General features: G+C 44.3%; 1 protein-coding gene across 1 annotated transcript in view; it reads left to right on the top strand.

Moving 5' to 3' along the window:
• Positions 1–25,733, top strand: part of SH3GL2 (SH3 domain containing GRB2 like 2, endophilin A1) — a 195,052-nt gene extending 169,319 nt beyond the window's left edge. The window contains exons 4-9 of the mRNA XM_054727538.1: positions 14,873–15,016; positions 16,110–16,243; positions 18,070–18,228; positions 19,745–19,848; positions 21,590–21,720; positions 24,151–25,733. Coding sequence (XP_054583513.1) covers positions 14,873–15,016; positions 16,110–16,243; positions 18,070–18,228; positions 19,745–19,848; positions 21,590–21,720; positions 24,151–24,350 — 872 coding nt within the window. The 3' untranslated portion in view covers positions 24,351–25,733. The remainder of the gene's footprint in view (positions 1–14,872; positions 15,017–16,109; positions 16,244–18,069; positions 18,229–19,744; positions 19,849–21,589; positions 21,721–24,150) is intronic.
• The last annotated feature ends 653 nt before the right edge of the window (positions 25,734–26,386 follow it).

The following is a 26,386-nucleotide window of genomic DNA, read 5'->3' as shown; positions in this document are numbered from 1 at the left end:
CCAATTATTGTAATTGTGTGATGTGTGTGCTTTTGTTTGTCCTCCCCCGTAAGGACTGGACTGTGCCTGTCTGACTCCCACTGCATGTCCGGCCCCCAGCTCAGGTCTGTCAGCCAGCGGCACTTGGATATGTGAGTAAATGAATTATGAAGCACAGTGGACAGCTAGTGCCTAATGTGATAAAATTGCTCTAATACAAAAAACAGGAAGGGAAGCGCTTCCTTCTCCCTAAGCCATCAGCTTTACCCAGGTAACCAACAATTATCAAATGCATTCACTTTTACGTGAAGACCAGTTTGAGATGCAGTGCAGGTAGAAACGGGACCGAAATTGAGCCCCTGCTCTCCGGGACCTCACAGCCTAACTGCATAAGGTACATACACTCTGAGGAGAGTGGCCCAGAGGGCTTCCCAGCCAATTCCTTCTGGAAATGTCAGCTAACTGATGAGGTGAGGAGGGTGGATGGGGTCACAGGTCCACAGGTATGCCCTGTGAAGCAGGGCTTTTGAGAACATAGAACAGAGAGCTGTAAAGTCTTTCACTTTGGACTGTGAAATTATTCTAACAGGAGCAGTATAAACCAGTACAAATTTCTAACCTGCTTAGATAAATAATTGAAACATGGCAAATAATGTGCACAAATTCTCTATGAGTAAAATCATCACAGAAGATATAAATCCACTTTCTTGAAAAAAATTTATATATTTATTGATTTCAGAGAGGAAAGAAGAGGGAGAGAGAGAGATAGAAACATCAATGATGAGAGAGAATCATTGATCAGCTGCCTCCTGCACGCCCCCTACTAGGGATTCAGCCCTAACCAGGAATCGAACCATGGCCTCCTGGTTAATAGGTTGATGCTCAACCCCTGAGCCACATCCACTGGGCAGTTTTCTTACTTGAGTATCTGATAACCTTCTGGGGAAAATGCACTAAGTCAGCATTCTCCAGTAGAAATAGGATGCAAGCCATGTGCATAATTTTGAATTTCCTAGAAGCCACATTAAGAAAATGAAAAGAAAGGTAAAATTTATTTTAATAATATATTTTACTTAACTAAATATATCCAAAGTATTAACCAACATTAAAAAATATTAAGAAAACATTTTTTCCGTGTACTAAGTTTTGAAATGTCATGGGTTTTACACTTACAGCCCATCTCGGTTTGGACTGGCCACCTTTTAAATGCTCGATTGCCCCGTGTGGCCAGGGGTTCCCATTATAGACAGCAGAGGACTAGGTTTCTCTTCAGCCTGTGTATTATAGTTTGATATGTGCTTGATGATGTTTAGCTGTTTGGATTTTGTCTATTAGTGGTTGTTTTTTTCAGTAGGGAAAATGGACTCTTGATTTTGGATCAGGGTATTTTTAAGTGTTTTTGTCTTTTGTTAATCCCCCTGCAAATCTATTTCATGGCACTGCATTGGGGACTGTCCCCTTAAGTAGAATAATAGGGCTGGATCGGGCTGTTTCCCTCCCAGCCATAGCATGCTGGCTACGCCAGAGGCTTTCTCGGTTTACACTGAAAGGTTATACTGGCCCTTAGGATTCAATCCAATGCAGATTTCCTAGAGGTGAGGAGAAAAAGCCGTTTGACCATGAAAATCGCTGTGCATAGTTGGGGTTTGGTTCTCTACAGAAATGCTTTCCCCTTGAATGGACGCCTACGTGGCCTGGCTTTCTCCAGCATGCCTGCGATTGGGACAGTAAACCGGGATCCTCAGATACCTGTTCAGAATCTTTTAATAGTAAATTCAAATCTCATTGGTGGAATGTTGCCTGTGGAACCAAAAGTTCGCTGCATTGATTTTAAAGTATCATATTAATCCTTGAAGTGATATTATATCAATATTATTAAGCTTCTTGCCCACGGGCTTCCCTCTTAGTTATTTCATTCCAAAGATGAGTAAAGATAGTGCTTATAAGCTTCTTGGTGGTAATAGAATTGGAAATCAATACATATGTTACTTGGCATTCCTGTATTCAAATCCTGGGCTCCACAACAGAGGGAAGGCACTGGTTTCCTGGAGGGCATTTTCACTGTGTCCATGTTCTCATCTTTCGGGGCGCTCTTAGCCGCATGCATGGTACATTGTTTCCGCATGTATGTCGTAAATGAACATGCCCATCCTTCGCTTAAGGAATAGGAGGTGTGTCATAGCCACAGCTTTTCCAAATCCTGACACTGAAAAATAGTCCAGAAAGGACAGATTTACAAAAGTGATTTTGAGGAAAATGTTGCTAACTCAAGGGTATAGCGACTTTCAGAGAAGAACATGTTAAAGGGAATTGTAAGTCAGGTGATGTGTGGTGTAATTCATATACCATAATAATGAAAATGCTGGGGGGAGGGGGTTTCTGATTTTTACTACATCTTTGGGGAAGATATAGAAAATTAAAAAGTTCCTAATATATTTGAGGCACCGTAAGCAATCCAATTTTAAGTAGGCTGGAATTGGTGAATTAATAATATTCATTCACTGTGTCTCTCAAGACAGTGAAAGTAATTCATCATAACAGAGATATTGTGCATTTAAAGATATTGCACCGATATGGGAAAGCATGCTCACGGAGTCTCCCTTTATCCGTCGGAGCTTCTAATACACTAGCTGCATGTGGTGGTCCCTGCGTGCTCTGAGTCCCCAAGTCTGCCTTCCTCTTCCTCCTGCTGCAGCCTCACCGGCCTTTCCATCTCTCCCGTGCTTCAGGCTCTTCCCTGCATGAGGATGTGCACTGGCTGAACGCTTCCTGGAATACCCCACCTGCCCCACACGATACCTGTCTTACTCAGCTTCCTCTCACCTCCTCTGAGAGGCATCCATGAGCCCCTGTCTACACAGGCCTCTCCAGTCGTTCCCCATTGACAGTGCAATTGAAAGTTCCCATCATGAGTTATAAGGTCAGATGGTCTGACTTCGTTTCCTACATTCCTTCCGATCTCCCTCTCCCTCCCTCTGCACCAGCCAGCATCGACAACCTCCCACTGTTCCGCATACCCACGGGCACCCTCACTCATCTCACCACACTGGTCCTTCTGCCCAAATCTCCTCTTCTGCAGGCCTCCTCAGCTCAGTCTCCACTCAGTCTCTGCTCAGATGTCATTGCATTTTTGTGGCTTTCCCAACCCTTATTTCAGACCTTACCTGTCAGCACTCTCTGAGCCCTTTCCCTGTGTTCCTTTCCTCCATGGCTTTTATCACTACTTACATTTTTATTATATTTTACTATTTAAGGTGTGGCTTGTCTTTGCCACCGTAAAGCAAGAGGCCTGAGTGCAGGACTGTTGTTTGCACACTACAGTCAGAGAGCCCCGTTCTTATCTTTTATTTTCCTTATCACAGTATTTACTTCCATGTCATTTTTATTTGTTCACTACACATCTACCTCCATTCTCACTCCCCTTTCACATTCTCCACATAGCAGTCATTCCTCTGCTTACTACATAGGCCTCTGTTGGCCACACCCTTGTACAATCCCCCTCCCCCACTTGAGTGTAGGTGGGACTTGTGACTTGCTTCTAACAGGTAGAGTTGCCAGAGGTGATGGGAGTGAACATGCACCACCCCCTTGGTTAGATTATATTACATGGCAAAGTTGGGGGATGTCCCTCCCATGATCATCCTACCTAATAAAAGAGTAATATGCTAATTGACCATACCTTTGCTATGCCCACAGCCAATCAGGGCGCTATGCAAATTAACCCAGCAAAGATGGTGGCCCCCACGCACTGCCCCGCCCCCCATCACACGACTCCCGCCGCCTGCGCCTCCCACCGCCCGATCGGCTGCCGCTGAGGGGGGACCGATCGGGCCGGCGGGAGGCGCGGGTGGTGGGACTCCCAAGTCCCCGAGTCCCGCGCCTCCCGCCGGCCCGATCTGTGGGTGGCCAGAGCCAAGGCCTGGGTCCCAGGTGCCGGAGGAAAACTGGTGCTGGCAGCCAGGTGAAGGAAGGTCTATTGCACGAATCTTCATGCAACAGGCCTCTAGTATTATATAAAACCGCCCTAGTAGACTGGAGGGAGAGAGGTTCTCCTGCTAGCTTAGGAGAAGCAGACTGCCATGTGTGACTACCTGAGGAGAGGCCAGGGGTCAGGGCACTGGGTGTGGCTTCTAGGACCTAGGGGTGACCCACATCTAGTAAGGAGCCAGGGCCCTCAGTCCTACCACCACAGGAAGTGGCATTGTCAGAAACCTGCGTAAGCTCAGAAGCAGCATCGTCTTTACTTAGGCTCCCGGATAACAGGGCAGCCTAGCCGAGCCCTTGATTGTAGCCTTGAGAAACCCTGAATAGAGGATGCTGGACTTCTAAAGACACTGTGAGATACATATGTGTTGTTTGAGCCACTAGTTTGTGGGACTTTGTGATGCAGCTTAGCACATAGTGTGGCTGTTTGTTCCTCAGACAGAGCTCCTATTTCAAGCAGGTCACTGCTGGGCCATGAGCCACTTGCTCTGATCACTCTTAGTCCCTGGATCCCTTACATTGAAGGAGGAGATAAATTGGGAAAACCTTTCACATTGTTTCAGCATAGGATGAAGTTTTCTGAACCTTCTAGGGCAGGGATGGGGAACCTTTTTTCTGCCCTGGGCCATTTATAACGTCATTCACTTAATATAAATTTATGTTGCTATGAAAAAGGCTCCTACGTTTATTGAATTTTGAGTGCTGCCTGTGGTTGCCTTGGCAGGGCCAGACCAAATGATTCTGTGGGCCTTACATGGCCTGCGGGCTGGACATTCCCCACCCCTGCCCTAGGGAGTGGTCGGACAGGTCCACTCTATGCTAAGGCTGAAGTTATGTCTGAAACATGAGAAATAAAAAGCTCCCGGCACAGTGCCTGACACTTTGTGGCGGCTCAAGAAATGTCCCACAGCTTCTCTTCCCAGTGGCTTGCAGCCCACCTGAGGGCATCTCGGGTGCTTCCCCAGGATTCCTCCGCAGGGAAGGTCTCCAGGGGAAATCACTGCAGGACCCTCTCCCAAACAATATTCATTGTGCCAAGCACCTACCCTCTCTCTGCTCCGAAAGCCTGGAGAAGCAACGGCTCATTATGTATTCAAATTGTAGGAACCATGTTATGCTCCGGTGGTTCAATTGCCTGCTTTCCCAGAATGCACTGTGAGACTTGTGTCAACGCTTTGCAACACCCTCCTACGATGTTCACTGTCCCAACTCACAGGTTCTTAGGGCTGCTGACATGTACCTTGTCTCAGTGTCTTAAAATACCTCCCGCCTGCTTCCTGCTCGTCAGGGGCATAAGAGGGCTCTGCGGCCTTGGAGGGAGGTGTTCTATAAATGCTACCATCCTTTGGGTTGAGGGTAGCATGATTTAGTGCTAAAGTGACATGTTTATTTGTCAGTGGGCAAATCTGTCTCTTTCCTTTCCCAAATCTCTTCTCAGATTTTTCAAAAGAAACCACAGAGGTTTGAGGAAATTTACTGACGTCCTCGTTATCATATAAATCTTCTGTGTCCTTTCAGAATTGTTAGTGCGCAAGGCCACTAACAATTTGCTCAAAGTGCAGGGGGCAGGAGAGGCTTCCTGTGAGACTTGTAGATGCTCTGCGATTTCACCTGGGAAAACCAGGCCATTTTGCACAACCACTGGCTGACAATGTGAAATATATACTGAAGTGTTATTTCTTGAATGCATTTTGTTGCAAGGACTAAGTCCCAAACCTAATTTAGTATGATTTGGTGATTTATACTAATATTTCAATTGCAATCCCTGTACTAAACTTTGCAAATTTAGTTTCATTCAGAATTCATTTTTCCCCTCTAACTAAAGACATCATTGAGCTTTAATAAATAAATAAAGAAGTAGAACTTTAGCTGTTGGTGACCATGTCAATGAAATGGCTATCGATAACATTTTTCTCCTGCCAAAAGGGGGCAAGAGGAGAAAAGAAAGAATATTTGGTACCTGCTTTGATTACATTCATCATCTCATTTCACCAACACAGCAGTTCTACCAGTAAGTATTATTGCCTCTTACTTATACCCAGGCACACTGAGGCTGAGGGCCACGCACCCTCTCTTCCCTGCAGAGCTGGGGAGCAGCAGAGCAGGGATTTGAATGCTGACCTGTTATTCCTTTGTTAGCAGGTGTCCTTTTGTTAATTAGTAGGAAGTGATAATAGAGTCCATTACAGGAGAATACAGTTCTAATATTTCTGTCTTCAAAAAGAGGCTGCATTTTCGCATTTAAATGCAACTTTGGTCTTCTAAATTTTAACCTTGCTTGTTCACAATCTTTGTTGTATTTGGTAATTAGTTATCCCTAATGAGATTTGAGAATTTTCCACAAGAAGAAGACTAAACTACCTTTTCTTTTCCTTGGAATATCTATTGGGTCTTTTATTTTTTAACTCTTCTTTTTGTAAAGACCCATCAACAGAAACAGAATCACTGGGAAATGGTCTAACTGTAGTATTCATTCTTACAGAAATAAAAACAAAGAAAAGGAGGGTTTAAAAATGAATAAAGATAAAATCTTTACATTAAAGTTTTAAAGTAAGACTTACTGGTTTTAATCTCAGCAATGGTTTTGCAAAGAATGAGATTCATTGTGTCTGAAAATTTACATTAAGGTTCTTTGTACATTGGGATAGATGCCATCTACTCATTTGTAAATGACCCAGTCCACTTACCTTACTGGATTCTCATGCATATATGAGAGAGGTTTCAATTTGAAATCAGGTAAGCCAGTCTCCTATGTTCGAGGTGAGGACACAGAGATCAAGAGAAATTAGGCAAGGCCATGCCTCCAATTCTCATCGCTCACAGTGCAGCTCTCATCCTGCTTCCTAAGCCTCGGCATCCATCACACTTCTTCACCTCTGCATTTTCAAACACCCAACGAGTGTAAATATAGCTGAAGCTCTGTACTTTGTTGCTGACAATCCTAATTTGACCTATTTCAGTAAAGAGGTAGTGAAGCAATGAGAGCTGGACTGGCTTTCTGAGACAAGAACTGGCTTTTGAGACACAGCTAGGATTCGAATTCTGCTCAGCTTTTAGTTTCAGGTGTCCTCGCACGAGTTACATAATTTCTCTGGGTTTCATTTTCCTTATTTGTGAAATGGAAAAACCTGTCTCTTGTGTCATTGGGAGGATTAAAGAGATGGTATATGTGGGTTACACTTGGTAGATACTTATGAAATGATAGATATGGGATGGGACATGGTCCTGATCTTCAGTTTTTCAGATATTTCCGGTTCTTCTAGGTTTTCAAACCAAATGGTAGCATTTATGGAAACCAGTGCAAATCCTTAAGCATTGGTCAACTAAAGGTCTCTGCTCTTTGAGGAAACTAGGTTTGGTTTCTGTGCGGTAGGTAGAGACAGCAAACAAATTAAGTATCTAAAAGCAGTGAAAGGTTTTCAGGAAATGTCTTCTATGTCTTTAGTCTTCCCTGATGGATGCTCAGTCCATTAAGTTTCTCCTGACAGTCAGAACACAAGATGTGACTTAGAGTGCCCTGGTCACCTCTCTGCCGTATTGTGTCAACTGCATTCACAAACACAAGCCAAGAGTGGGGCTGGCATTTCTTCTCCCCTCTTGTGACAGTTTCCTGTCAATATGGTTTTTTAATTGAAATTTCACAGTTGAAGAGTATATACGCTTAAAAGTATAATATAGCAGTTTAAAGCAGGTTGCAATTTTCGTTTATTTATAGAAGGTCTCTCCCGTTGTGATCATTTGGGGGTGAGGGGGTATAGGGTGAGGTGCAGAAGGGAAGACTCACTGCTTACTCCTGTGTTATTCAGCAGTGAATACTCATTTTTACCACCTCTGTACCCGTCCACCCCTCACTCTGTGCTTAGATTTTGTGCTGAGCCTCTTCATTCCACTTACCACTAAGGAGGTTGGGAAGGTTTTAGGAGCTCTCTGCCAACAAAGGAGGGGAGGCACAGAGACCAAATGTATATTCCTTCTTACGTCTCAAGATGTGATGGATGGAAAAGCTGGTACACAAGTACCTGTTCAGAAATTCACAAGAACCAGTGACTTGATCATTGTATTTAGCAGTGCTATATCTGAGTGGTGTATACTGTGTGGGAACGTGCTCTGTTATTCTCTATACTTCTTCATATGTTTGAAATATTTTTTAAGTGAAGACGTATAGTATTACTTAGCCACCACGGGTGAGAACTGGAGTGAAATAAAAGACCCACAGCTTGGGGGTTAATCAGTGGTGTGCTGCTTACAGTTTAACAACTGCCTGGAAGAGAGAGGGATGGGCTGCACATACCCTGAGGACGTGGAGGCTCGGGGAGATAGAAAAGCTGTCCAAGTTCTTGCAAATAAAGGCAAAGGCAGGATTCAGACCCAGGTCCAAAGCCTGTTCTCTTTCCCAGACTTTCAAATCCTGTGAGAATCAACGTTGCAGGAGAACCCTACCCCCGCCCCCAAGTCTCCACGAGGCCCAAAGAAAAGAAAATTTAAATCCTTGTCTAAAGGCCTGCACCAGTGGCTGTCAACCTGGTGTCTATGAAAATTCCTTAGAAAACATTTTTTAAAATATAGATTTGATTGCCCGACCAGCGATACTATGTCAGGAGAATCTGGATTTCGGTCTCGATCCCCAGTGGGGGAAGTGCAGGAGGCAGCCAATCGATGATTCTCTCTCATCATTGATGTTTCTATCTCTCTCTTCCTATCCCTTCCTCTCTGAAATCAATAAAAATATATTAAAACATAAAATAAAACATGGATTTGAAGCCCCTACCTCTGTCTTGCTGAACTAGGATACCCATGGGGTTAGACCACAGAACTTGTCTCTGAGGGTACTCCGGAGGTGTGAATAAGCAAGTGTGGACATTGAAGTCCCACCTTTTATTGGTTCTGAACAATCACTTCATCTGCTTGAGTCAGTCAGCTTAGTGGTTCTCACATTTCTCTCTGAAGTCCAGACCTTTCCACTGTGTTTCACACTCATGTATTCTACTCCTTACCCGACTCTACTAGGGATGCTCAGGCATCTAAAACTTAACATGGTCAAGCTAAACTCTACATTTTCACCACCATCTCACAACTGCTCTCTCTATAGTACTCCCCATTTTAGTGACTGCAGCTCCATTCATTCTTCTACTTTCTCAGGCCCAAAACCATATAGTAATCTTTGGTGCCTTTCTCTGTCTGATACCCCACATTCAGTATGTCAGTAAATTCTGTCAGCTCTGAAATTCAAAATATATCCCAAGTCAGACCACTGGGTTCTAAGCCCCTGTCATCTCTACCCTGGATTATTAGAGAAAACTTCTGGGACTGACCTCCCTGCTTTCATTCTTACCGCCTGTCATCTATTCTGTATGTGAGTCCTTTTCAGGATAAGTCAGATCATGCCACCCTTCTCCTCAGAACCCTTCAGTGTGTCCCCATATCATTAAAAATAGGTCCCAAAGTCTTCCGGTTGATGACAAGGGCCTTAACTTATAAGAACTGGACAGATTTTCTAGGTTCCCTGAACCTCCACATCTTCCATGTATGTATGGCCCCCATCCCTCTCTACAAATGGGAATGATACAACCAGACCCACAGGGTGGTGGTGGTTGTGAAGATGGTTTTTAAATTGTTTATACCAAGCTCCTGGTTTATGGTTAACACTAATCAAAGGATAATCCCCAAAACCAAGTAGAAAACCATTACAAGAAAAAGAAAACTTTTGTAGAATTTAGTTTCATCTTGAATTGGGAGCGGGGATTGTTTTTCCCCTCTTCTTCCTGTGATCTAATGGCCTAGCTTTCAAGATTCCAGAATGTTTGCTTCTTTATTATGGTTGAATGATATTCCACTATATATGCACACACCACATTTGTGATACACATGGATGGACCTTGCTAAATGAAATAAGTTCAACAGAGAAAGACAAATAATGTTTGATCTCACCTATGTGTTGAACTGTACAAAACCAAACTCAAAAACAGGGATCACATGGGTGGTTGCCAGAGGCTGTGGGTAGGGGTAGGTGAAATGGGTGAAGGTGATTAACAGGTACAAACTACAAACTCCCAGGTAAAAAATAAGGCCTGGGGGTGTAATGCACTACATGGTGACTATAGTTAACAATATTGTATCATGTACTTAAAAGTTGCTAAGGGAATTGATCTTTAAAGTTCTCATTAGAAGAAGAAAAAATTGTAATTATGCAGGGAGATAGATATTAAACATATTTTTGGTAGTCATTTTGCAATGAATATATATATATCAAATGTTTTTGTTTTACACCTTGCACTTTTTGTTGTACATCTGGCACAATGTTATACTTCAGGGTTGGGGAACATCGGGCCCGCAGGATTTAGCCCAAGAAATCATTTGATCTGGCCCTGCCAAGGCATTATGGGTGAGTTAATTAAATGTTTGACCAAATATAGCAGGCTAATTTTTAAGTCGATAATTTTGTATGACCCACGAATGATGTTATAAAGATCCACATGGCCCTTGGCAGAAAAAAAAGTTCTCACCCCTGGTATATGTCAATTATGTCTCAATAAAACTGGAATAAAAACAAATACCAGATGTGTCCTAGCCAGTTTGGCTCAGTGGATAGAGCGATGACCTGCGGACTGAAGGGTCCCGGGTTTGATTCCAGGCAAGGGTACATACCTAGGTTACAGGCGCCATCCCTGGCCCTGGTCAGAACTTGTGGGAGGCAACCAGTCGATGTGTCTCTCTCACACTGATGTTTCTCTCTCTCTGTTTTTCCCCCTCCCTTCCACTCTCTCTGAAAATCAATGGAAAAATATCCTTGGGTAAGGATTAACAACAACAACAAAAAATACCTTTACTAGTACTGCCCCCAACCAGTCTTCTTTTCAGCTCAAGGCTCATCTGTATCCGTTTAGTACAACCTGGTGGATATTCTGTTGGACTTGGTATTTGCTGAAAGTAGAGCACTTTTATACTTCCTCCCCCAAATCTCCTCCTGCTCCTGTGTTCTTCACCTCAGATTTGCGTCCTCACCTGCCGGGGATTCAGTGCCGTGACTCCTGCAGAGGTTCTCCTGCACATGGCAGGCACCTGGGGACTTCCACACAGCCTGTGGCCGGGCCACAGCCAGACCATCAGGAGTCTGGGAGTGGGACGCAGGCATCGGTGTTGTTGTTTTCTAAACTCTTCCCTGGTTTGTAACTTACAAAACAGTGCAGGGTTCCAGTCTGAAGTGTGTATCCCTCTGAGTTATTACAAACTGAGCGTCCTGTGTGAAAGGACCTCCTTCAAGGACCTGAACATGGCCAGCATCCCAGAAACCCTGTTTCAGAACTTGACGAAAATAGAATCCTAGAGCTTGTACTCCTTTAGATACGGTTCTTTTGCTCAACTTTATGTGTGTTGTTTTTCTCTTTTCTGTGCTGTGGATACATTGTGGATACATTGTCCACAGTATGGCCCGTGTGTGCCGCCAGCACAGTGAGCAGAACGCTCTCTGACTCTTCAGCTAGAGAATAAATGAGCTCATTGAGAGCAGATCCTCTCAGAATCTCCCCAGCACAGTTCCTTTCACAGAGTAGGTGCTTCATAAATACTTGTTTTGTTCATTTTATCACAGGAAAAAAAACACACACACGTTTAAAAGCAGATTTTTTTGTAAATACCGATGCAAATCAGGCAGTGCAAATTCAGATTTTTTTTCTATTGGGGGGGGGTACCTAATTATTTCCACTGTAAATTTTTTTTATTGATTCTTACTAATTTGATTTTTCATATCCCTTTAAGACTCATAATTTAGCTTGAGAACCCTCTTTTGTTGGGAGAAATGAGAGCCGATTTCCTGATTATGGGAGATTGTGTGGTCAGTTTTTTATCATTTTTACATCACAGAGATGAATTGTTTCTAAAGAGTCAGAATTAATAAGAGTGCGTGGGAAGGGGATGCCGCCTTACTGCGCTTTAAGAAATGGGTTCAGGAGAAATGAAAACACCCAGCAGCCTTAGAATTCTTAAAATCAAGTCTGTGCAAGGGCCACACGCAGGCCAGATTGCCATCAGCATGACCCGTGGTCCCGAATCACCCTGTCAGATCACAGGGTTAGTGTGTAATTAGATCTTATCTGCAACCTCTAGCTCCATTTCTGGGAACAGTGGGCGGCCATCGTGCTTTTAAACAGGGAAGTCTTTTTGCAAGGCTTTGAAAAAAATGATGCGTGCAGAAGAATTTTATAAAAAACGTAAACTTTTAAATGAAACTGTTTAGCGCACAATTAATCAGTAAGTCCCCGCTGTGCACTTGGCCCTGTGTTAGAATTCAGTAGGACGCAGTGTTTCACCTAGTAGCAGGAAACAGACATGCAGAAAAGAGATATAAAGCATCATGTGAGATATGATCCATGCACAGGGCACAGTGCAGGCATGGGATGAGGGAGGGGTCACTCGTACTGAAGGGCAGCAGAGGGAAAGGGTGATTGGGAAAGACTTTGTGAAGGCGTTCAGCAGATGCTTACCATCTGGAAACACATGTTCATTAGTTCCGGGAAATTTTCTTGAACTTTTAAAAAGAACGTCCCCTTCTATTTCTGTGTTCTACCTTTTCAGAACTTCCATTATTCAGCCTCTAGACCTGGACTGACCATGATTTTATGCTTTCTGATTCTTTTTTCTAAATTCTATTTTTTGGGGGGTGGGAGGGATTTGCTTTAACTTTATGATCTGTGCATTCATTGATGGTTAAATATCACGTTTTCTTTAAATTCCTATTTAAACTTAAATTATATTTTAATTTCTAAGTGTTGTTCACTCTCTCTTTTTTATTTTATGAATGAAAGTATGTTAGACACCTGAGAATGTTAATAATAATTATTTTCCCCGTCCTGAATGGTTTGTTTCCTATTAATTTCCTTGTTTGTTTTGACTCTCTCATGTTAGCTTTCTACAACATCTGGTGATAGCAGCTGCCGTTTTCCATCAGGTGTAGGACCGCAAAGCTGGGGGCGGGGCGGTGAGAGGGGTGGATGATGGACTTTATTAACTGTAATGGCTTCATTTTAGGGTGATCATCCTGGGATTGTTGTATTTAGGTCTCTTCTCTTGGGTTGGTTGAATTCCCCAGAAAAGAGTCTTCTTGTCCCGTGCTCAGAGGGCATAAACCTGGCCGCCAGTTCCCTGGGGGATAAGTGGAGGAAGAAGGCTGATAAGTCTCACAGTTCACTATGTCGATTGGCCCTAATGCCCTGATTTCGTGTGGAATCCCTCCCTTAGCACAGTCAGGTGTCTTCTATCATAAAAAATATTTGATTGCTATACTTTTTATGCAACCAAAGAAACAAGTTTTCTAGTTCCCATTCTCTGTGAGCTTCAAAAGGCTCTCCGTCACATGCGCCTAAGGATGTGACCTGAGTCTCTTGTGGGAACCGTGCCATGAGAGTATACCAGTTTCCCGGATATCCACTCATTCACTTAGTATTTTCTTCAGCACACGTGTGTGTTAAACATCTGTGTGCACGGCTTTATGCCCATCCTCTTGGGGAGATACATAGGGCAGCATACCAGGATCCTGCTCTCCCGGACCAGGGGAGGGGTTGCTCTCAGGAAGCTGTTTCTGTGGTAAACCCAGTGGGGGCCACTTGAACTAGGCTCGTGAAGGTGGGAAAGATAAGACAGGGGCATAGTCAGCGAGCTTGTGACAATTTGTAAGACAGAGTAAAGCTGTGGGGGAGGAGGGGATAGAGCGAAAGGTCCCTTTAGAAGAGAAGAGGAGGGTCCCTGAAGGCACACCCAACTTCTCAGCCTGGTGAAGCAATCCAGGCTGAGACCATGTTATACGGATTATAGGCTGTTCAGTTTATATTTTTTCAGGCCTACTCTCTGCTTTTTTGAAGTGCTGCTTTTATAAATCATTTCAAAATGATGATGTTAACACTTAAAATGGTTAATTCTGAAGTCTCGTGATTTTTATTTTCCAGAACACAGAAGTTTTGCTAACCCAGGATTCGTAATACATATTTAATGAGTTTGTGAATGAATTTACAAGCAGTCTCTTCAAAAGTGTGGGTTATTAGGTATTTTAGATGATTTGCAGAAATAGATAAAATAATAGAATATGATTTTCTTCCCCCTTCTCATTAGATTGTAGAATATATTCAAGATGTTCTTAAGTAATTAGGAGAAGAATACTGCTCTCCATAATTGAAAAACATTCAAAATGATGAATATGAAAATCAGCCACAGTATATTAAAGCCACTATAATTACTTTTGGTAATGACTTACCAGAAGAAAACTCTTAACAGAACCAAGATGTAAGCACAGATCAACAACCAGCTTTTGTTAAAGGAATGAATCTGTAGAGTGGAAAATGGCCAACACAGGATTTGAAGCGATTAGCCACCATATGTGGTTTCCTTACTCTTTCTTTGCTCTTTCCTGGTCTCCTTTCCTTCTCTCCATTTGTTACTTCTGTTGTCTGCTGTTTGTTCCTCATGAGATTTTGAGAGAATTTAGTGATTTAAAAAATATATGCCTATGCCTATTCTACACGCCTCCCTCTCTCTCTCTCTCTCCCTCTCTCAGCCTTCCTCCCTCTCTCCCCCCTCCCTCTCTCTCTCCCCCTTCCTCCCTCTCTCTCCCTTTCTCTCTCTTTCTCTCCTCCCTGAGAATCAGACTCCACATGTTATCGATGACGACCCTGAAGCTAGGAAGGTGAAGGTGCAGTTTTTAGTAGCTGAGCTGGTTTATAGACTGGTTAAGGCCTGATTCTTCATTCAGCCCTGTTTCTGCTTTATTGTAGGGCCTACTTTGAATGGGTAGTAAAGGCCTGGGGAGGAGTGGGAACTGGGTGGAGGGGGGCGATGGGGGAAGCAGGGCTACATCTGTAATATTCTCAACAATAAAGATAATTAAAAAAAAAAAAAAAGCCTGTTCTCTCTTTGCCTCCAGCTTCCAGAGCTAAACTCAGCATGATCAACACAATGTCCAAAATCCGCGGGCAGGAGAAAGGGCCAGGCTACCCTCAGGCGGAAGCACTGCTGGCAGAGGCCATGCTCAAGTTCGGGAGAGAGCTTGGAGATGACTGCAACTTTGGTAATGAGTGCGCGCTCACGTTTTCATTCCTGCGTTTGTCCATGGGGATTTTAGTGCCCGTAAGAAACTTTGTAGGAAATTAGTCACGCCATTTTCATTTCCACTCTCAGTTTTAGGTCCTGTACACATGGGACAAAAACTTTGTTTTCAGGGTTGTTTCATCATTTTTAGTGTGATTTGTTGTAGGGGTTTTATTTATTTTCTTGTTCTCTGATGAAATGTTGATCTTTACAGTAGCTAACTGAAATCTCCAGATGCCTGGACTTTTACTCTGAAGTTTTTCTGGTAGTGACTGGAAATTGAGGCAGATCAAACAGTCACAGTGAGCATGATTAACACAAAGCCCCATGAGCTTTCTCTTAGATCTCTGCTCTTTTGTATGTGGTGCCAACTTCTTTTTCCTTTTTTTAAATATATTTTTTCTCGATTTCAAAGGGGAAGGGAGAGGGTGAGAGAGAAACATCAATGATGAGAGGGAATTATTGATTGGCTGCCGCCTTCACGCCCACTACTGGGGATTGAGCCCATAACTCAGGCATGTGCCCTTGACTGGAATTGAACCCGGGACCCTCCAGTCCACAGGCCACACGCTGTCCACTGAGCATATGTGGTGCCAACTTCTAAACCTGCTAGGGCATATGTGGTGCCAACTTCTCCTACCTCGGATGAGACGGCTTATTCCTTTATCCTCTGGCCCTCAGCTACCGTACCGAACACCTTCCACTTTCATTCCCTTGTGATGTGAGATCTTACTTAGCAAATGATGGCCTTTGTGGCTGTACGCTGCTTATTGCTCCTGAGAAATGCATTGGCCTTAACCAGGAAAGCTGGTAATTAACAGAGAGGGCAGGGAGCTTCCCAGATTGTTTCAAAGTTTTATAAGAGATAGCACCCCCTTAAGGGCACAGAGTCTGTTGCCCGTATGAACTGTTGTTAGGTAGAAAAAACATTGTTCTCTGGAGGGTGTTACACACTGTCCCTCCTCTCGGTTGTCTTCAGGATCCATGGGGTTTCTTCTGTGATGGGCACTATCCATGCAAACGCATTCTACTTCTGTTCTTTAACATATGAGAGTTTTGTTCGCCCCTTCCAGGCCCTGCGCTCGGTGAGGTGGGGGAGGCCATGCGGGACCTCTCGGAGGTGAAGGACTCTTTGGACATGGAGGTGAAGCAGAACTTCATTGACCCCCTTCAGAATCTTCATGACAAAGACCTGAGGGAAATTCAGGTACCTGTCCCTGGTCCTCGGGGAAGTGGGCAGTTTAGATTGTATGGGTGAGGGACCCTTTTTCTTTAGAAAACATGTTTTAAACTTACTGTGCGCGTTGCCAGCACCGGGTACGTGCATTGCAAAGCAGTCCAGCAGAATAAATGAGAGAAACCAGAAATGCGATACTTTTTGTCCCACTACGATGCCTCTGCCACTCACGGACATGACATTTCACTTCTCCACGTTTAATTTTCAAGATTCCTTAGGTTTTTTTCTTCCAAGAAGGATAATCTCTTTTCCCTAATGACACACAATTTTATTAATTCCCTGGTTTTTCTGGGCTGATTTTATCCTCTAAAACGCTAGCTGCACTAGTTGTTAGCTTATATAGTTATTCTGTCACTCTATAAACACGTTTTCATATTTCATAACAGTTGTTAGGACTGAGGATACACAACTGTTCTCTTGGTAAAACATGTAGAAAGTTGAGCTGTTCCAAATCAAGTTCAACAAGCTTTACCTTTGACTAGATGTATAATGTTTGCTCATTCGTTCCTTCAACAAATATTTGTTGGACCTGTCTGAAATTTAATTTCCTTTGTTGTGACATGAGCTGCCATACCTTGAAGTCTCCTAGATCTCCTCATTCTGGCCTAACTTCCCTTCAGCTCTACCACTGGCTCAAGGTTGCACCGTTAGTAAGGGGTACACCCACTCTCAACATAAAATATGAACTGACTCCAGAACACTGCCCTACAGCTGGCACAAGTTCAAATGTTTTACGAGAATTTTCCTTCCAAAGGAACAAACATTTAGCTTTGGGTCAGAGCATGGATTGAGGCAAGGGTGTGCAGTGGGAGAGAAGGTCTAGGATGTTTTCCTCCTGTCTTTCCTTCTCACTTCTTCACCATTCCCTCCTCTGTTTTTATCTGCTTCTCTTTCCGAATACACCCAAGATCAAGGGAATTGCAGCCATTTCTCCTACCTGTTAGGCATGGGACACTGCAGCCCTTAGGAAAAAAATACTCTGCAGCTTTGGGAAAGTCCTTTTTCACTTGGCCGCTAAAGGTGTTGGGCAGAGGCTGGACAGGCATGTGGCGGGGATGATGCGAGGAGGGGTCAAAGTGCAGTGTGGGGCCTTAGGTCTCTACGAAGGTCCCTTCCAAGTCAGGTTTTGTGACTGTGAAGGGGAGACTTAAATTAGCCAGTGGTTCCCTGAAAGCTGCTTCAGTCAACGAGGCTAAGTGGTAAGATGTAGATTCCTAGGCCCCTGCCCTGGCTATGCTACTTCAGGTGATCAGGAATCCACATTTGGAATAAGCAATTAATAATTAATAAGGCAATTCTAACAGATTGGGTGACTTCATAGAGAAGTCCTTTCTAGTGTTAATGCTGTACGATTAGAAAATCAAGAATCCCATTCTTCATTTCAAGGGAAGTGGGGGTTTTTCTGCCTTCTCATGAGATGCCATTTCTTCTGATGTTGGGGATTTGTACACACGTTCCCAGCTTCTGTTGTAGAAGGGAAAGGCATCTTCCAGCTTGGCTTTGTCCCAGTGAGGGCAAAATAATAATAATAATAATAATAATAATAATAATAATAATAGTCACTGGTATTACCCACAATTTCTTTCTTGCTCTTAGTTATTTTAAAACATGTTTCCCCACATTTAGCCTGTGGAAGCGTTTTCCCACTGACGCGTGCTTTTTTACTTGTCTGGTGACACCTTGTAGAACTTAGCCTGCCTCATTTTGGAAGCTAGCAGGCAGGTGGGGAAGTGAGCTCTCAATAGGCCTTTTCCATGAGTCCTTCCAAAGCACGTTCCTGCCCCGGACTTTTTCAGCATCATCTAAAGAAGTTGGAGGGTCGACGCCTGGACTTTGATTATAAGAAGAAACGACAAGGCAAGATTCCAGATGAAGAGATCCGTCAAGCTCTGGAGAAATTTGACGAGTCTAAAGAAATTGCTGAGTCAAGCATGTTCAATCTGCTGGAGATGGACGTGAGTGGCTCTCCTTCCATCCAAGCACAAGATTAATGTGCTAAAGGGTCCCATCATTGAAAACATCACTGTCTGATCACACTATGTGGTATGAACTTCAGTAGATGGTCATTCCTTTTAAGTAATGTGAAATTATAAGGTAGATTAGAAATGGTAAGTTTTTTTCTCCTGTATTTCTGTAGTTTGATTTAACTAAATTTTTGTCTACTAATGATCTTACCAATAGTTGGGAGATAAGAATATTTCTGATGACCCATGTATCAGTCCAATAGCTGAAAAAAAAAAAAAAAAGTGGTTTGTTGAAATGCAGGGCAGATTGACTTCAGGTTGTATAAGAATATCAACTAAAATGCATTCAGAAGAGAGTTAAGATGTTTTGTGTTTTGAAGTATCGTTGACATTTTCTTTCAAAAGGTAAATTCCATTGAGATTGATGATGGTAGCATAGATACTGCATTTGGGGCATAGATGAGATGGTTTGAAAGCTGCTTTCACATTTACAGAGTACTAAATTATTCTTCACCGCTTTAGAAGTGACATTCCATCCACTCATGTAGGAAACCCGTTACCTAGCTTTCCTGTCCTTGCTCTCCCCAACCTCTGGTCCGATCACTTGCTGACTAACTTCTGCCAAGATGTTTGCTGAGTCTGTATGTACTTACCCCTTAACTGCTTTGCCCTGACTGGTGACAGGGAGACATGTTGACCATGGCCAGACTTTCCCATCACCCCGAGACAGTGTAGGTTTGTGTTTGCATGAAACGGCTTGTGTCCACCTACTTACTGAAGAGGAGTGCTTCATGGGACGAGCGTTGACCTGAATCAGTGCTCCTGACCTGTACCCAGGGCTGTACCCCACCTCAAAACTCCTGGGGCAGCATTGCCTCTGTTCATTTGGAGGCCATTGTTCAGCTAGATTATAGCACAAGAGATAAAGTGAAGAGTCACCAAGTATGCTTAGAATAGTAGAGCTGGAATGAAGCCAAATGTCACCTGACCCCAACCCCTTTACATTACAGATGAGTCTTGGAGAAGATAAAAGATTTTCCATTGTACCACACTGCCTCCCATGGTGCCTCACGTGAGAAATCAGTATTCACGCTTCTGTTAACAGCACTAATATTGACTTAGCATGAAAAGTATAGGAAGCAATGAATCCTTTGGTCAATACTTTTTTTGTCTTATAGGATATCAATAAAATAAGCCAAACCCTACACAGAAGGTCCTAGCTAAGCATGAGACTGTTTGATGAGAGTTAAGTGATCTTCAGGAGAATTCTGAATAATGTTGCTTCTCCTCGTAGCACTAGAGTTCCCATTCATAAGGATGTTTTCTTATCCTTAATCGATTCAGAATCTGTAAAGCTATGTGTCTTCGCCTGGCTCCCCACGGGGCCCTGGGCATCACCAGGCACTGGGCTGTGTGTCAGGGAAGCTCTGTCATATGCACAGGACAGTAGTAGCTGCTTACAGTCAGTAACCTGGGAACTAAGGTGTGATTCCCCCTTGATCTGCAGATCGAACAGGTGAGCCAGCTCTCTGCGCTCGTCCAAGCCCAGCTGGAGTACCACAAGCAGGCAGTCCAGATCCTGCAGCAAGTCACCGTCAGACTGGAAGAAAGGTATTCGACAGTTCCCTGCATCTTACACCTCCATTTTCTTGCTATAAAATGATCTGGAAAGAAATGGAAATAAGAGAGAGAATACATTTGAAGAAAAACTTCTGCCAAAATTATTGATGACCCTTACACGGGCACCCTGAAGATTGTTGTTCTGATTTTATTTTCTCGTACGCTTTGTTTTACTTTGTGGCGTTGAATCTAATCTCATGTGAATGAGAGGTCAGTACCTGGATTATATTTTGGCTGCCACCGATGGGATACCTGGATGTTCTGATGATAATAGATGTATCCTAGTGATCAGCTATTCTGTGTGGGAACTAAAGGCATATCATCATCAATCGTAAAACAGCCCTGTAGGCCAAGGATTGTCCGCCTCTTCTAACAGATGAGCCAGCTGAGGCTCAGGGAGCTGTCGTCCCTAGCCCTGGGTCACACATTGCTCCAAATGGGGCCCGTGATCCAGCATAACCTGTTTGAGAGCTTGTATCTTTCACACCTTCTGTTCCTCTGGATGGTGGCATAGTCCATCCAAAAGGGCTGCTTTCAGGGGCCTGTTCCCCATCCTCTGAGGCGCCCACCATAGGGCTGTGGTAGTTTTCCTTGTGAATGGGGCTCCCTGGAGTTGGGGACAGCCTGCTCAGCTGTCTGCAGTGGCCCTGCACTATGCTATGTGTTACTTTATTTAGCCAGATTAAGCAGGATGATTCTGCTAAATGTATGTGCATCAAAGTGTTGCCTCAGCAGCCTTGATTCTCAGCTCGTGGCCAGATGAGACACTCATCGCTGATGCGTCGGCTCAGTGCACAATGACGCCTCCAGTCTTTGTGCTACACCATGGAAACCTCCTCACCTGCTCCCACTGGGTCCATCTGGCCGCCTCTTCCTGCTCCGTATCTTCCCTGACTAGTGCTTAGTGTGCGTCTTCCCTCGGTGCACCCTGGTGGAAATGTGTGGAACCCTCTGAAGCCTCTAGAACGGTTAAAACCAGGCACTCGAACACACTAAAGAAATACATGTCTTAGTGACATCTGTTGAGTGTAATGTTCCTTCCTTTCTTCCCTCTGACAGATGTACCAAGACACTCTTATTCTGCTGCCACCATACCCTAAGCTCTCCCCACCTTTGCAAATCTGTTCTACACTTTCTTTAGGGAATAAGTTTCATTCCCACTTCCCATTTTGCAAACTGTTCACTGTTCTCAGAGCACACAGTTCCTCCTTTCCATCCTTCATCTGTAAATGGCTCGTACTCAATCTTTTACCTTCATCCGTAGACCTTCTCCAACTTCCCCAGGGACAGGTAGACTCCCCCACCCCACCCCACGTTCCTGCAGCATGTTGCACCCATCTCTACAGCACTTACTGCCACTTAGGGTAACCAGTTGCTTATGTTCTGTCTCCCCTGCAGACCATAGGTGCTTGTGGGCAAACATTGTGTCTTACTCATCTCTGTGGCCCTAGCACCTAGCACAGTGCAGAGTGAGCTCAGCGAGTGAGGGAGCAGGTAGGGGGATTGAGAGAGAGGATAGAGACAGGGAGGGTGTGACCATGGAAGGACATCACCAGAAGCAGAGACACATACACATGAGAAATCCGAGGGCCCCTCTCGATTTCTCCTATGCCACAGGGCAGATTGGTGAGTGACCTAAGCATATCCTAGATTTTACTGCCTATTTTTTTTTTTTTTTTTCTGCTTAATTGGTTGCATACTCTCTATTCTCCCCTTTTCCTTTTCAACACAGAATAAGACAAGCTTCGTCTCAGCCTAGAAGGGAATATCAGCCTAAACCGCGGATGAGCCTGGAGTTTCCCATTGGAGACAATACTCAGCCCAATGGAGGCATCTCCCACGCGGGCACTCCCAAGCCTTCAGGTAAGGGGCTGAGACCCACAGCGCCGACTACATGGGCCTAGGGCACATCCCGTTGACACTTTTCCAAAAATTCTAGAAGCAATCTAATCTGGCTGCATAAGATATATGTAATAATACATTTCTTACGGGATGGTTTTGTCAGGTAGAAGCTGTTAAAAGCACTCCTCCTTCTTTTCTCATTGATCATGGCTTTTCCTCTATTTCCCTCGTCTCTCCTCTATAAAATTATTTTTATTCGCTTAACTCTCATCTTAAGCTCTTAACCTCCTAATTATTTTGGCCTAATTTGATTTTGACCCTCCTTCGTGGTCATAAGGTCATCTTAACATGCCAGTTTGGTGCTGGGGTGGCATCTTTTTTTCTGTTTTTCCCCCTCTGTGGCTCCAGCACGCACAAGACTGAATGCCCGTGCACAGTGCATGCCCCATACGCTCCCACATAACCACAGGCAGCAGCTCCAAGATTGTGTTCAGTTGGATTTCTTGAGGCACAGGAGCATATGGTGAATCTAGGGCTGGAGAGATTCTCAGCCTTAACATTTGCTGGATTGGAGAAGTGGAAACTATGTCATACTGGATATGAATTTTAAAGTCATGCAGCTTCCTTTTATTTTCCCTGTATCCCCAGTGCTTGATGTTTTACTGTAGGACACCGCTTATGAGATGCTTTCAGGAGGCTGTGAAGGGAAAGGGAGGTCTGTGGTGACAGTGGGAGCTCTGTGCCTCTGTGTCCACATCTGCTGCTCAGGGCTCAGTGTGCGGTATAAGCTGCAGTGGCTCTTAGAAGTTAGCTGGCCCCAAGGGCTAGTCCTATATGTTACGTGTAACTTGCTTCTTCCTGTTCAGAAACCAACTGCATATTTTACTCTTCTTTCAGAGACTTGTTAATTTTCTGCTTTCTTTCGTCTTCTTTTTTTTAATCCTCACCCGAGGATATGTTCTTACTGATTTCAGAGAGAGAGGAAGGGAGCGGGGAGAGAGAGGAACATTGATATGAGAGAAACATAGACCAGTTGCCTTCCATATACACCCGACCAGGGATCACACCTGCAACCTGGGTACGTGCCCTGACCGAAAATTGAACCCATGACCTTTTGGTGTGTGGTACAACTCTCCAACCAACTGAGCTGCATTCCACATTGTAACACATGCCAGTGCAACACTGGCCAGGTCAGGACTCCATTCTTTTTATTCTTTTAATCCAAATCTAGTGCATTATTTTAATACTAGAGGCCCGATGCACGAAGATTTGTGCAAGAATGGGCCTTCTTTCCCCTGGCTGCTGGCACCGCCTTTGCTCTGGCTGGAGCCGCCTTGCCTTTCTGCCTTCCCACACTGCCCAGAGGCCCAGAGCTGCTGGGGCGGTGCAGAACGCCTGCGTCGTCACCATGGTGACAACCCAAGCATCCCGCCCCGCCCCGGCCGCTCAGCGCCTGCATATGCAAATTAACCTGCCAGCTTTGTTGGGTTAATTTGCGTATTCACTCCTGATTGGCTGGTGGGCGTCACAAAGGTATGGTCAGTTTGCATCTTTCTCTTTTATTAGTGTAGACTAGAGGCTTGTTGCACAAAATTTGTGTAAGAGTAGGCCTTCCTTCCCCCGGCTGCCGGCACCAGCTTCCCTCTGGTGCCCAGGACTCAGGCTTCCTTCCAGCCCCAGCTTCATCCAGAAGGTCGTCTGGAATGACACCTGGAAGGACATCCAGTCTAATTAGCATATTATGCTTTTATTATTATAGATGTCATAGCTCTGATGCACTCCTCACATTGATATACACAATAGTTTATAAAGTGTAAATTACATAATTTTTACATCATCTCACTTAGTAGATATAATAGTACTGTGAAGTTGTTACACAAAAACAGAGAGAAGTGTCTTTTGCAAGGTCACACAGAGTTAGAGCTTGAACCCAGTGTTTTATATTGAGGTTGGAGTACTTACTTTTAATAAGTGAGAATTGTACTGTTATTCTGAGGTTGCAAAGCATCATCCATGTAATTAGCTGTACTGTTTCACACGTGCAGAGGTTTCACAGGGCTAACATGGACAGAATTCTGGCCATGCTAGCTTATGAGCCTAAATCTCATTAAAAACACCTTGAGTCGCTGGGTCTCCCATCACTGGGCATTGTCAGGAAGGCAAGCCTTGATAAATTCTCCTGCACACATTGCAAGAATGGATGTGGCCATTTTTCATCACTGGACACAAAACAGGAATCCAGCACCTTCCAGACATCTGAGCAAGCCCCTGAAGACTGTAGAGGGAGCTGCCAAGGCAGAGACACTGGGGGCTGGTAGCAAGAGGAGGCTTCCGCAGGAAGAGGAGTGAGGGAGGACCCGAGGGGTCAGCAGGCGGGCGCAGCGGGCGGTGCACATGTGAGTTAAATTCCCCTTGTCTCTCTGTGTTCTTCTCTCCTGCTCTGACTCCCAGGTGTCCCAATGGATCAGCCCTGCTGCCGAGCTCTGTACGACTTTGAACCTGAAAATGAAGGGGAATTGGGTTTTAAAGAGGGTGATATCATCACACTCACTAACCAGATTGATGAGAACTGGTATGAGGGGATGCTTCATGGCCAGTCAGGCTTCTTCCCCATCAACTATGTGGAAATTCTGGTTGCCCTGCCCCATTAGTATGTCATGCTGGCTGGCTCATCTCCTCTTGACCCGGGTAGTTCAGTTTAACCACTGCTTTGGTAATGCTGCTTCCAACACATCCCAACGCAGGCCGCAGTGGTCCAGGTCACCCGGCCCCACAGAGTACCTTTGGTTGACTTGTGTGACCCCACAGGAGTCACGGTGATGGATGGTATCTTCTCCGCCTGGTGGGCATGGCATGTGCTTTTAAAATACCATCTGAGACCAGCCAGACAGTTCTCAGGAGACTGCGGCTTCTTAGACTAATGACCATGAGCCACAGCACAGAGAAACCATCCTACTGAAGGTATTATCTATCACCCAGGGCCGTCTCCGGGTCTCAGGTTCTCCCGCTAAACAGGAGAAAGGGTTTGCTCTCATATCGTCCCCTCCCAAACGTGTGAGTCACAAAGTTTGTCGAAGAAAGCCTCCCTCACCAGCAAACTGCCTTCTGGTCTGAGTTAGTCCTTGGATGCCACCAGGAAAGTGTTGAGTGTGGATTCAAAGCCTTCTCTGGAAACGTTCACCTCTGTTCCTCCCACGTGTGCCTGTCTCTCAGGCACAGCCTGTTTCCCTTCCTCCCGCTGTTCAAGCCAGAGGGGATCCCGTTTTATTTCTAAGATAGTTAGCAATCCACATATTGTGGGAGGGGCTGACAAGAGGAGACTCTATTATGAGGAAATGGGAAGAGATTGAGAGATTGTTTCCAAGCTTAAATGTCCTGCTGTAAAGAAACAGTGTGTGTGTGTGTGTGTGTGTGTGTGTGTGTGTGTGTGTGTGTGTGTGTGTGTTTAGGGCATTTCTGAAGGTACAGGGAAGGGGGAACAAATACTTTCATTTCCGCTTTATTTACGAACCGTGTGTCTCATGAATCCATTTGGCACAGAGACACAAGGAGAAAACCACTAGAAACCATTTTTCCACCAGTTCCTAGACCAAGAAACAGTACATCCCTTTTCTTTCCACATTCACCTGTGTTCTTGGAACATCATTTGTGCATATTCTGCCCTCAGTGAGGACCAAGTAAAGATGATGTTTGTGCTTAGTAGTTTAAGAAGTGTGGCTGCATATGCAAAACTGTTTCCCCATTCAGTCATCACTTTTATCTGTCCCCTCTAGCTCATCTTCATTTCGTGTGTACAGTGCTGTGTGTCAGTTTTTGAGTGGTGTTGTTATTTTTGGTATCAGTCATTCAAGTCCCGTTAAGTTCTATCGAGAGTTCTATTTATCTAGCTGTACAGATTCTTTCAGAGGTTTAATGTGCTGCTTCGGACGTGCCACCTGCGGTAGTGGATCATGTGGAGTGAAAGGCAAATCTTACTGCTTAATGTATAAACTCTTACCACGGGAAGCATCGCTGTTTCCAATAAATATTGCTGAAGACAAACCCACAGGCTCCGGCCCTTTATTTTGTGTCATTTCTTTGGGTCCAACACTGCATAGACTGAGGCTCATTTCCCTCTCCATTGTTTTCTGCTACAAGCAAACCAGACCTGGTTCCAAGCTTAGAGCTCCTTCTCTGTAACAAGGGAAAGTTCCATCACTAGAAGTGAGCTGGCCTGGACACTGGTAACTTCTTGGTAATCCAGGAAGGAGGAGATTTTTGCAGTGAGGATGTGAAAGTGGGAAGAGGAAGTCTTTTAGAAATTAAATGAGTTACCATGAGTGGTGTTATCAGAAGAATATCATGTTCAAAGAGGCAAATAAATTTATCATTTCAACTCGTCTTTGGTTTCGTTCATGCTTAAAGAGAAAGGAATACACAAGGAAATGCAGATTGGTCAAAAGGCAGCATTCTTTCCTCTTAGTATATATATATAGGGGATGGTGGGGTGGAAGTGGATGTGGGTGAGTGGGGATAGGGAAACTTTGTGCACAGAATACATATTTCCAAAGTTCCTGAGAAAATAAAGATGTTCTTTAAGTATTGGGTGTCCTTTGTATTCTTCTATGCTGAGGCCAACAGTCCAGATGTTTAGTTTTTTGCTTGTTTGTTTTTATTGATTTCAGAGAGGAAGGGAGAGGGAGAGAGA

Source organism: Eptesicus fuscus, chromosome 15 (genome assembly GCF_027574615.1).
Source record: "Eptesicus fuscus isolate TK198812 chromosome 15, DD_ASM_mEF_20220401, whole genome shotgun sequence".
Classification (NCBI taxonomy): Eukaryota; Metazoa; Chordata; class Mammalia; order Chiroptera; family Vespertilionidae; genus Eptesicus; species Eptesicus fuscus.
The sequence above is the reverse complement of the archived record's forward strand: the minus strand, read 5'-3'. Positions and strand labels throughout refer to the sequence as shown.